Source organism: Pagrus pagrus (genome assembly GCF_965226575.1).
Source record: "Pagrus pagrus genome assembly, chromosome: 9".
Classification (NCBI taxonomy): Eukaryota; Metazoa; Chordata; class Actinopteri; order Spariformes; family Sparidae; genus Pagrus; species Pagrus pagrus.
The window spans coordinates 8843983-8857464 of record NC_140193.1 but is presented as its reverse complement, the minus strand read 5'-3'; the positions used below and the strand labels follow the sequence as shown (position 1 = coordinate 8857464).

General features: G+C 39.8%; 1 protein-coding gene across 4 annotated transcripts in view; it reads left to right on the top strand.

The window, feature by feature from the left end:
* pard3bb (par-3 family cell polarity regulator beta b) overlaps nt 1–13482 on the top strand; it is a 215895-nt gene that overhangs the window by 78980 nt on the left and 123433 nt on the right. For all 4 annotated transcript variants that reach the window (XM_084361221.1, XM_084361220.1, XM_084361222.1 and 1 more), the window contains exon 12: nt 12952–13143. In XM_084361221.1, the coding sequence (XP_084217347.1) occupies nt 12952–13143 (192 nt within the window). The remainder of the gene's footprint in view (nt 1–12951; nt 13144–13482) is intronic.

The window sequence follows — 13482 nt, the reverse complement described above, 5'->3', positions numbered from 1 at the left end:
AATGTACACAAAGTAGGATACAAGCACAACACATTTCAGTTCAAACTTCTTTTGACTGACTTATTGATCACAGATAAAACAAAGATAGAACAATAGCTGACACGTGTACATGTTAAGGTTATGAAATGATATGCATATAGCCTATATATGGCTCATAGGATTGCCACCTGTACAGTTCACAATTAAAACATGTATTTAATTGTGTAGCATTTGAGATAAATTTAAAGTAACATCTCTTGTCCACTTGAACTTTGAGCCTCTTGCCGTACAACTTGACCACAAGGGTAATAGACCAAAAATGTCACTCACTCAGTCACGAAACCTGTTCTCCCTTTGGTCCAGTGTTATTCATGCACACGCTCACTCAGTCGCACTTAGAAGAAAGAAATGTCTGAGCATTGTCCTCCTGCATAGAAAACTACACACCAAAATGTCTCCCATAGGAGAAGTTTTGTTCTCTGAATTGTCTCAGTCTATTTGGAGGGCTGCTTAAACCAAGCAACGATTCAAGGACACCTCTGGTGTTTGCATGTTTATGGCTGTGTGCCTGCAATTGTGTATTGTGTGTGTGTGTGTGTGTGTGTGTGTGTGTGTGTGTGTGTGTGTGTGTGTGTGTGTGTGTGTGTGTGTGTGTGTGTGTGTGTGTGTGTGTGTGTGTGTGTGTGTGTGTGTGTGTGTGTGTGCGTGCGTGTGCGTGCGTGTGTGTGTGTGAGAGAGAGAGACATTTATTCAATGTTAACTTCCCGCTCTTGATATACACAGTGGCCAGACCAATTTCTTAGGCTGATTTTTCCTGATCTATTACATTTTAAACTAGAATTTAACATAGTAGAGTGCATACCTCTGCCAAGTACCAACAGTCCCTTTTTGTACTTATTCATAGATACTAGCCACCTAAATATGTGACATCAAGATTCCCTGAGAATTTAACAGAAATGTTGAAAAATTGCCTTTCTTGCGAGTAAGAAAATAACTCCTTGATCCATCCCTTTGTCCTGGTCTGCACTAATAGTTGATGGGGTCCCTTCTGGGACAAAACCCATCCTCCATCCAAGTTTTGTAGAAATCCATTCAGTAGTTTTTGTGACCAATCAACCAACAAACCAACAAGCAAACCAACAAACTAACAAATAAGCCAACAAATATACCAACAAACAAACAAACAAATCATCACACAAACCAACAAAAGATAAGGATAAAGGATAAAAACATAACCTCCTCGGTGGAGGTAAAAATCAATTCCGTCTTGTGTTTGGTCAGATTTTGTTGACTTTGACATGGATAAAACAAAATACATTTGGAGTATATTGAGACATTAGAGAGAAGGATGTACTTTAAGTGCAACACAACACACATCAATAAAGACCGATAAAAATGAAAGAAAATAAAAGAAAATATAGTCTTTGCTGCAAACTACATGCCATGAACTATGGTGTCAATGCAAAGACAGGCTTATTGGAGTTTCGTAAGGACATCATGTAACCTGATCAGCTTAATTTCATTGCTGGAATAATCACAAATGTTTTTTTTTTATAAGCGTATTGTCTGTTATCATGAATTTTAGTTTATTGTCCCTGGTGTAGACATCCAGAGATCCGAGGCAGCATGTCAGAAATATATTTTTGGGCTTTCTATACTGCATTGTTAACAGCTGATGCCACAGGTAAGGAGGTGGTGGAGATATCCCATTTCGCTCTTTAATTGCGAGAATTGGTATTTCCGCTGTTGTGGCTGAATTTAAATGAATAAGTATGCAAATTATATCTTGGGCAAAATGGAAGAGATGCAATTGAAAGATGTATAATGATGTATTGGTCGAAAGGCAGACTGATTAGGCTCCGGGCCCATCACCCTGAAATGAAGAATGAGCATGAAGAATGGATGGTTTGACTCTTCATTGCAGTTAGGTGTGAAAACTGATAAATGACATGGGTAAGCTGCAGTTTCTCACAGGCACGCTTAGCTCAGTTTAAATACATCATTCTAGGTAGATGATGAGTGTGTGTGTGTGTGTGTGTGTGTGTGTGTGGATGGATGATGATGATAATTAAGACTGGGGGATATGTGGGCTGGCAAACAGGAAATTGAACGAGGAGACTGCTTTTGCTTTGGTGGTTTTTGATAAAAGAAACAACAGAACATTGAATATTAGACAAACTTATTTACACCACTGCTGTCATTCACTTTTGTACGGTATTTCAATCAACAGACTTTTCTCTACCCTAGTGTCTCCCTCTTGCCCTCACCCTCTCTTCCTGACTGACAGTACGCCCTAACAGAATTCACTTCTATCTAATTAACGGCTGAGGGTGTTTGTTCAGCAGTCATTCAGCAGTGTTCAGGAACAAATGCAATTGCAGTTTTGCACAGGGTAGCTCTAAACACACTCAATAGAAATTTTTAAATGTGTTAGAGTGCGTTACAATTACTGTGTGTGTGTGTTACCACCTCAAGTTAGTCTCGGGGAGAGTGGAGAAACATAATAATCAGTTTTTCAATCTTCTTTTGCCAGACATGGAAGCTTAAATTTAGTGTCAGGGGGAAATCCCTAACCAAAGTAAGAAACAAACCAGCACTGAATAGAAATAAAATCATAATGCTAAACTCTAACTCCCATTGAACTAACTAAATACAATCGTAAAGAAGGAAATTAAACGAAAAAGAAATGGCAGTTGCCCTTCGGGTAAAGGTTATTTAGACTGGTGTTATTTACTTAAAATAATTAATGTAATTAATTCATTAATCTTGCAGCAAAATCACCACCATTTTGACCTTAACCTGACAACTGCATACAAAAGAGCTACAGACTAAGACCAGACAACAGACACAATACAGTAATACAGCAGCATAAGTGACCAAGAGGCCCAGAGGTGCAGCTCCTCAGCCTTTTTCCGCCTCCGCACTGGTGATAGCCATTATTATTATTATTATTATCCAAATGCAATATCTCCAGAACACTGTGAGAGAATATCCCCAAATTTGGCACAAACATCCACTTGGACTCAAGGATGAACTGATTAGATTTTGGTGGTTATATGTCGGAGGTCAAGGTAACTGTGACTTCACAAAACACATCCACTGACAGGATAAAATGATATCCGATATCCGAAAGGACAAAAAGGTCAACTCGACACTGTGAGATCACAATGTTCTGCATACTGTGGGAGAGGGGTAGTCAGCGATCACCAGTCATGAGTATTTTGCTCCTTGGTTAGCTTTCTGCAACTCTCTTGGCATAGTAAAGACTCAAATAAACACTTTTCTGTGATATGGTTAGCATGATAGAAAAATAATATAGGAAGCTTAACATTATGACTGAACATGGGGAGACATGAGGATTAAAGTCTTTTTTGGTTCCTACCTTTTTTGGTTAATATTGTAAATAAAGAGTATTCAAATTGAAGAGTGCATTGAACGATGAACTTCACACCATGTTTGTATTTTCACACCTCAAACTCAAGCATAAGCCTGGTCGTATTATCACACCTCACTAACCAGCATGGCTTCCAAGTTTTGCAATGTCTGTTTCACATAAACAGCATTCACACAAACCTAAACAAAATTGTGCCAAGAGAAACAAGAGAGTAGATCTCTCGTTTCTGCAGAGAAAAAGGTTTTTATGAGTAAGAACCCCATATTCTTGAACTCCATCACTCGGTGCAGTAACATGGCATCAACCACAACAAGAACATTAGAGCCTCAGTTTTAATACTGACCCTCATCCGAACTACTTCACATTTGGCAGCAAACCAACACTAAACTACACTCACTTTGCTGTCCTCTCTGATGACTTTCATTTGTTATAAATATTGAACAGAAACTAGCAAAATAAGGGTATAGAGATATAACTTTCAAATCAAAATCCCCACTTGGTCACTCCAAGCCGAGCGTGTTTACCTTGTTATTTTCTAGGTAGGTCATGATAAAGCTTTGATGGTTCTTTTCCTTTATAGTTAGTCTGCTTCCAGGTTATCTCCTTGTAAGTCTTTGCTAAGGACAAAACTGCACATCTCAGTGTCCCGAAATTTGTTAAACACTGAAATGGGTTTCTTAAGTAACACGGAACAAAGCTGTACTACCACCAAGAGCTGAAAAACAAGTTGTGTTATTTTGAAGTCTTTCTGTAGATATTGTCAGGCTGCAGATGGGAATGGCTGTGAGGGTTAATGTCATTAAATATGCACAGTTTCAAAAAATTTACACTGTGTTCCCAGCAGACTTTTAACTGTCAGATGGTTACAGTTTCAGAGTTGTGCACTTGTTTGTGTTAACGGAGAGGAAACAGAAGAAGGATGATGATGAAATGATGGAAGGATCTTGTCTATCTTCTCCACCCCCTCTTCCGTTGTCTCATTTTAGCCCACCATCTGGTGCTGTCTGCTAATGTCTGTGCTCGCTGTAGAACAAAGACATTACACCACCTCTACACACACACACACACACACACACACACACACTTACTCAAAGTCACTTTTTCTGTGACATACAAACATACTCATACAAATCGCACAATATAACAAGTATACATCCACCTGCTGTGTTGGCTCTGTGTAAAGGCATTTTGTGCACACATACACACAATCACACACACACACACACAACATAAAAAGACAGTTTTCAGTCCTTTTCTTCACACACGAACAAGCATACGCCTGCTGAGTTGGCCGGTGCCTTGAAACTAATGCTTGAAACAAAGATGCTCTTTTCTGCTTCCAGACATTTCACACCTCTCTTTCTCCTTCTCCCTCCCATTCTCTTGTTCTTCCACGGAGTCCAATTCCTCTTGCATGTCACTGACAACTCCCTTGTTTTACCCCTTTAGCTTTATATGTCAATGTGCAAGGGGTTCAGTCCGACGCCCAGGAAAAAAAAAAGAAAAGATTCGCTGCTTTCGTTTGGACATGTTCTGTTCAATGTCACATCACCCAACTTTAAACCTGTGGGCCCTTTGCTGCAGGACCTCTCTCTCTTTCTCTCCCCCATTTCCTGTCATTTTTAGCCTGTCCTATCAAAATTAAGCAAAAAGGCTTAAACAAATAATTAGACCACAAAACAAAAAAAACCCAAACAAACACAAGCACCAAAAACAATAATATAGCACATTATTGAACACAGATTATAGATTACAACATAGATATTGCAGACTCAGCAAATCTGAAGAATTTACCATACAAGGATTATGTAAATAATCCTCAAATATGAACAGATTTGACCTCTGTTTTCTCTGACAAAAACTGAAAGAGAAGTAAAAATGCTAACATTTAAAATGTTTTTCAGATATTTAAAAAGTGAACAAGGGTCAATAAACTTATGACACATTTGTAGAAGTACACTTCCCTCCTCTCCCTCATTACTTCCTCTGGATTTTTTTATTTATTTTGTTTCCCCCAAAAGTTTTAACTGCTGGACACAAAATGTCTCCAACTTCAGTGGTACTGAAACTGGGGTCCCTGACTGGGTTGAGGGGGTCCCCAGCAAGTGTTAAACTCTTTCCTTCTGCATGGTGAAGCTCACACATCCAAATAATAAAAGGCAAAGAAAAAAGTAGAGGTAGGCTTTAAGTTAGGAATGAGTTATGGATGAACCAAAAACAGGAATAAACTAGATGAAAACAGAGCAGATTCAGGGCATGATGGGATTTCTGTCAGTCCATTCATCACCATCTTCCTCACTTTAAACGCAAAAGCATAAATAATAAAAAGTAATATAACGCGATGGATGAGGATATGAATATAAACCATCCGGTAACGCACTCTGACTACTAATAAAGAGGCTTGAATGAAAGGTTGAACTGTGTAACTTTTAGCTTCCAGTACGTAATGAGCTGCACGACAGTCTTCTGTCCTTTTCCTCTTCTTTTTTTTTCTACAACAGGAAACATTCTCCTTAGCGCCAGATGCTCCTCACACACACACTGACGTATTAAATCAGTAAACAGTTGGCAGCTGGTGACAGAGCACATTCAAAACAAAACAACTTTATTGAACAGTTTCTTCATTCTGATTATCCCTCATCCATCACCACTGCAGCGTTGTGTGTGTGTGTGTGTGTGTGTGAGAGAGAGAGAGTGTGTGCGTCTGTGCACTTCTTTGCAGTCTGTTGTGTATTTTCGTTTGTGTGTGTGCATGTGTGTTACATCTCACTGATATCGTCACCAATGTGACCTCACAGAATCACTACAGTAGATCCCCCATCTGTTACGCCCTCAGAGACCTGTGTATTCACACACATACACACACACACACACACACACACACAAACTCTTTGGCAGCTTGGTGTCTCTGCAGGAGCTGCCATCATCCCAGTGGAGAGCAGCCGAGAAGGGTATCATGTCTCTCTTCTCCCTCTCTCTCTCTCTCTCTGGCTCTGCCTCATCTCACATCTCTCCTCTATTTATTGAAGGTTTATCTGCTCCTCCATCAGCCTATCATCTAAAGTCGCTGCTGTGTCTTAAAGCCCTCAGCACACAAGTGTCACACACACACATGTCAGTTGTGGGTTCAAGACGCCGGAGATCAACATCAGTGTTGTCACAGCAAGACGTTGCTCTCACTTTTACCAACAAAACCTTTGTTTTATTGGAAGTAACAGGAACAGTTTTGTTGAGAAAACAAAAAATGGATAAATATAAATCTCCTGAAATCAGTTTCATGTGGACGTTTGAGGAAATACACTTTTTTGCTTACAGAGAATTAGATGAGAAGAGGATAAAGAAGCTAAATATGATGCTACAGCCAACAGCCGACTACCTAGTTTAGCACAAAGAATGGAAACATCACCTATTAAGCGCACTAATTAACTTTAAATATCTCTTTTATTTAATCCGTTTGGAAACTGAAGTGTGTAAAAATTACGAACTGCTGTTTTAAGAGCTAGGAGACGGAGGAATAAATGTCAACACTGGCTGAAATAAACAAAATAGACAGCTAACAGTCTGTATCTTCACTGGCACGAACAATTTCAAAGATCAAAGGTCTGATGTTGCCATGGCTATGAGAATAGAAAATAAAATATGTATTTTGACTCTAAACCCACATCAGTGAAAACATTGTGGGTGTAGAGTCAGGATTTCAGGCTGATTGAATAAACAGTATAACACTTCCTCTATCAATATCACACACATAAAGAGAACATTTTTACATGCCAAGTAGAGGTTTGCACAATGTCTTTGGAGGCTGTACCCGCTTTCTTTTTTTAACCACATGCTCTTTCAAACATTTCTGCTTCTGCTCCCACTACTCATTGTTACCACACCCACTCATCAGTCTCAATCAAGTCTCATCAAATAGTCCAGTCCAGCCTGGCATTCTCTGTAAAATAATCCCTTTAATGTTTCAACATGTAGAAGAACAACGGCGCTGATTTTACAAACTGTTGCCAAGTAGCAATTCGGTGTCCGTGTGGGGAGCTTCGGCACATGAACAGAAGGCTGCCCAGCGCGCACCATGACCCCATATTACAACGTGACCGCCCATGAACACTTGTAGCCTTGGAAAACGAACCCCGTGCCGCTAACATCTGCTCTGGGTTCCTCAAGACCTGCAGGCCGGCTTGCCCTGCATACACAGACCTCTAATATGCAGCTCCAGGGGAGATTGTACACTGACGGCATTAGATCTGTACTTGAAGAAAAGGCTGTCGACATCAACAAGTCAGAATATGCAGTACTGTATCTGTATTCCTCTGTATCGCACCCACAGAGACATTTATTCATGTCAACCAATTCCTTTATTCAAAAAAGGTCTTTTCATCCCCTAGATATAGACACTTGTCACTCATAATGGATTGCTTTCACTGTGGGCAATTTACATTGCATTTAGCTGACAATTTACAATAGTAAAGATGCACAATATGGACTTCTTTCTGCTGATATTGATAACCAACAATTGCCTGCTTCTCATTGGCAAAACTGATAAGATAACCAATAACATTAGTTTTGCATTTTAAAAAGAAGTTCATACCCTGTAGTTTATGCACGGCTGAGTGTAAAAGAGGCTAAGATTTAGTGAGCAAAGATGGATGATTTAATATTCCACAGCTCTAATAAGATTTGATTAAACTCACAGACTTGATGCAAGCAGCCACAGACTGGATCAGAGTAGTAAATGCTGCTTTTGTTAAGTCAATGAAAGCAATTGAGCTTCATATTACTGGCTCTATTTAACAGCTTTAATTTCACTGATAGCGAAAAATAGCAGATAATATACATTTCCAAATATCGAGCTGATGTATTGGTCTAATAAATATTGTGCTTCCCTGATAATATGTGCATTTAATCAAGCTGATATAGCCCAAATATTGCATCAAATATTCTGAACGGCTACATTAAGAAAGCAATAATACCATTTTTACACAAACATTATCAGGATTTTTAAAAGCAGGTAATCACGCTCAAAAATCGAATGTGCCAACATACGCACCAGAAAAGGGGTGAAAATTAGCGACGCTGGTATGAATGGCAATTGCACCCTTTACCACTGAAGACAAAGGCCAGATGTTAGTGGGTGTTAGCAGGTTTTTTGGTCAGTGTGAAAAGGATGTCAGAAAATGAGAAAGAGAAAACATTTTTTTTTTGTTAGCCGTAACAACCACTGTCGATTGCACCCCTCTCTCTCCATCCTTATCTATTTGTCTCCCCGTCCTCCTCCTTTCTCTGTAGGGTTGTGAATGCTCCTTAGTCACACTAAGATTGTGGACTATGGGTCTCCCACTACAGCATTTACAGTGACCATTAGAGGATGGTGGGAGGTGATTGGGTTTTGGGATTGGACAATGGGGGCCCATCCTGAGTGGTCAGTGATGGGACAGTTATTTTCATAAGTCAAAAGCATAGCCCATAATGTCAGGTTTTTTTTTTTCCCAGGGAGTACTTACCCCAGGCATTTGTGTGTCTCTGTGGGTGTGGGTGTGTTATCACACCTATTGCCACATTTAAGCACAGCGGTTACTGTTGTTTGGCCTTGTAAAATGGATCCTTGGGCAGTCATTTCCACTGCATGGGGCTTTATGCGCGCACACACACACACACACACACACACACACACACACACACACACACACACACACACACACACACACACACATACACGCACACGAACGCACACACAGTTTCTCTGCATGACTGGGCAGAAGGGCATCTGCATGCAGCTCTCATTAAAAGACCATGACCAGGTGTCCTTAAACACAAGCACACAAATAATAGAGGGACAATAAAGTGTTGAGCAGAGTATTATTAAAGTCAACGTCTAATATTACCCACACAACTGATAAGTAAAATTATGATCATCACTCTTCTTATCTCCTCCCCCATTTTTATCTTTTTTATCTTTCTCCATTTCTCTCTCCGCCTCGCACTTAATCTCTGCCTTTAGGTGCGAGTTAGAGGCATTTTTTAAAATCTGTGTTTGTGTGTTTTAGTTTACCGCTCTCAGCTCATTTGAACATAATGTGTCTTTCCATCTTTCTCCCACACACTGCCTCGCTTTAATAAAACGACACACACAACCTCATTCACACACAACGCCGACAGACACTGAGCTGTCTTTTTTAATGGCGTGTCCTCCCGTTTGATCCATCATTGTGGCAAACCCATTTAAATGTTAAACGACCGGCGTGAGGAGGTTCATCTATGCAAACAGCTTTTTCTATAACCGGATGGATTTGATAGAGTTCACGGAGCAAAGATACAAACACCTTTTTTATAGCGGCAAGCAGAAAGCACACACATGAGTGCACACCACTGTTTATTATTTTAGTATTACACACACAGATATAACCACTGATCATAGCTATGAGGCTGAGATAATAGAAATGTTCCATGAAATTGCAGCGTGCACTTACAATTTGTTGTGGCCTTGTCCACTCCGGTGTGTGTTTGTGTGTGTTTAAAGCAATTTCTGTTAATGAAAAAGAGAAGCCTTGTTTAATTTTGTGTTTTTTCTCAGTTCACCCACTGAATACAAGCACTTTGTTTCTCTATTCAGCTGGTTGTAAGAACCCACAAAACAGTCAGGTTTGACAACGAAAATTATGATTTCTTTCCTAAATTTTCCTCACGGGCCGTTTGTTTGTTTGGTAAATTATCGGAGTAAACCCAGAGGCCGTGCTTATTCATTGTTTTACAGGGAAATTGAATTCATCACCCAGATAAACAACTTTACATGCATTTGCATATTTTTGTCAGATTCCATAAAACATCTCGCAGGCCTGTGGGTGGTCCTGACCCCAAATGCTGAGAACTGCTGTTTCAAACTTTTCCGCAGTAGAACAACAGCCGTCCTCTGCTCTAAATTCATTCTGGCATTGGTTCTGTCCCATGCTGACTGAGTGCAAGAAAAGGAAAATCATAAATTAACAAAGCGGGGAAAGTTAAATCGGATGAATAAAGAATGTAGAGGTGGCTGAAAAACTGAAAAGTTGCCAAATCATGAACATTACTTAGGACAGAATCCCAGAGACTAATAAATTCTCACTCTAATTATGTGCAGAAAGCAGCTAACATTTCTCTTCTGGGTGTTTTGAAGTTCTTTCCAAGGTCGTGGAGCTTCGTATCAGGTCTGGACAGTCAGTCTGATGTGGGGAGTTTTTCCAGCAGGGAAAACAGTTTTCTGCAGAGTAGAGGACTTTGTGTCGGCTTAACGCTGTTAAACCTACAATCCCCGCAGACAAACACTGTCTAAACCTGACACTGCTGACCCACGCAATCATCCACATACTCACACACAGAAACACACATGCTTTCACTGAAATCATGCATATACATAGACCGGCACATGCAAACTAAAGCAAACAGACGTGGACTTTCTATCATAAGCACATACAATTATTCATGGATTTTTGGACACACACTCACTGACAGAATAAAATTGTCTGTGAAAAGTGAAAACTACATTTACAAACTCAATTGACACACAGCTCCTCCTTTGCCTGCCTAGACTCTGTTTACACAGGTTTCCTCTGTCTAAAAAACACTTTTTTAGCCTGAAATATGTCCTGAATATTCATTAGAAAACACCTCTGGATACCATGCAGCCCAGTCAAAGAATGATCAGAAAAGATGAATTTGCAGCACACTTTTTAGTCCAATACCTACATATATTCTGTGCCTACCTTCAATGTTCCACTGTGGAGGATTTATTGGTATCTAGAGCTACTTTTGGACCTGCTCCTTCTGTAGATATCAAATAATAATACTAAGGAAGCAAAAACACAAAACATTTTCAGGTGATTGTATACCAATGAAAACATGTTATGTTTTAGCTATTATATTCCCATTCTGCCGATACATCACCTAAATCCTAAACACTTGACAATCAATGGCAATGCACATACTGTACAGATGTCGCGGCCGGTAGCGTCTTCAAATTTCGCTACATTTATGTTTTTTAATTGTAATTTGTTCAGCTTTATTGCTGAAACACGAATTGCCTATGGCAAAAATACTGTCATCAACATTTGAGAAGAAAGCTCAGGATTTGGATGTACAGCATCTTTTGACCATCCATCCTGACCAGCTGGACCAGCCCAGGGAGAAAGAGAGTCTGGATAAGAGCCAGGCTAAACCAGGTTGGACTTAAGGCTGCTCCTGGCTAATGTCCGGTCACAGGAAAATTAAATGGATAAATGCGGCCCAGGTTGCCCAAGCAAGTGTTGTGCCCACATCTTTACAGAGACCTGTCTCCACCACAACATCCTGGCACAAGCTTTGGCTTGATCGTGTTCAACAAAGTAACTACAGAAGAAGAGGACTCTGTGTTTACGTCATTGATGCTTAGTGCTCAAATACAGTCAAGATTGATCGACAGTGTGTCCCAGATGTCAAACTTTTAACATGAAGATGCCGACCATATTATTATCATCATCTTGTTGCTGCTGTTTACGCAAATACACAATGAATACACAACATGTATTTGTACATAAATAACTGTATATATGTTCTATGTTTGTGTAGCTTGAAGGAGTTAACAAACTTTCATTTCGTTATGCAACCCTCTGTTGTATACTGGCAAATAGATCAATAAACTTTACCTTAACCACATCCAAACTTTATTGTAGGATATCATGTGAATAAAATAATGCTCTAATGAAAGTTGGAATACAATTTTCATAAACTTTACTTGATTTTTATAAAATTTACTTGATGTAATAGTACAACTAGATTATATTTCAGAAATATAGACTGAACTATTCTTTCCAGAGTTTCACAAACAAGTGTTTGTGTATTTGAAATGAAGTACTGCCATTTGACAAATGGCGTTCACGTGTCATTACATCATGAAAAAAGTATAATCCGTATGTAGTGCAACAGTGCTACCTCACCCACTGAGCCATCACAGGCTTTAAACTAGCTTTCATCTGGCAGGATCCACTTGCTTTCTTTGTTTCTGGTGTTTTTCCCACTCACTCTGTCTCAGACTTGGTCATTACTGCCATACCTCCTTGTTGATAACATGTTGTTTTTCACCATCCCTGTGGGTTTATAATAGTAATTTTTATCTATATAGTCAGTCCTTCGTCTGTTTTACAATCTTTCCTTCCTCTCCATTTTCCCTCAGCTCCCACCACTTTTGTCTCTCCGGCTCGCCGTGTTTGCCGTATTCTCCAATTACCTCTTGAAAATGCACAGGTCATTTTATTGATATTGCTGAGCTGAGAGAAGAAAAAAGATGCGTATATAAAAGCAGACAGTCCAAATGGCTTTTTTCTTTTTCCTTTTTTCCCCCTTTGAAAATAGACTCTGGACGCAATTTTTCACTCATGGAGAAATTTAGCTGAAAAGCTCCTTCTGATGGTTTCTCTCAAATGGAAAAGCTTTTAGTTTAGCTTTTGGAGACTATTCAAGCCCAATGAGTTGACCTCTGTCTCCTCACCCTCACCCTGTCCCCACCCCTCTCTCTTCTTCATCGATGTCTCCCCACTTCTACCTCCATTACTCTCTCTCATCCCTCCCAGAAGGACGAGGTGCCCCGCGGGCCGGTCTTTGTGTCTGAGAATGGGAAGGAGCAGCTTATGTTTGAGGTGCCGCTTAATGACAGCGGCTCTGCGGGGCTCGGCATCAGCCTCAAAGGAAACAAATCCAGGGAGACGGGAGAGGACCTGGGGATCTTCATCAAATCCATCATACATGGAGGGGCTGCATACAAGGTGACATAATGTTCTCATACATACTCAAATGAGAAAAGAAAAAAAAAAGATAAACTGTCCCAGAAAACACTAATTGATAATTTAGAAAAAAAAGTAAGCCTCTGAAGATGGTGCCCAAATATCCTTGTGGTAAAAGGAGGCACAATATTCTCCAATGGGAGTCAATGAACTCTTCAATGAACAGAGAGTGAAGCATTATGGGAAGTGATAAATAACATTACACATTATTTATGAGACAGTCTTCTGAAGAGTGTTGTAGCCACATCAGCTGTCATGTGCTCCTGTTCTATTAACCTTTGACCTCTTACTCACCAGGACACAGTTGAAATGTCATAAACA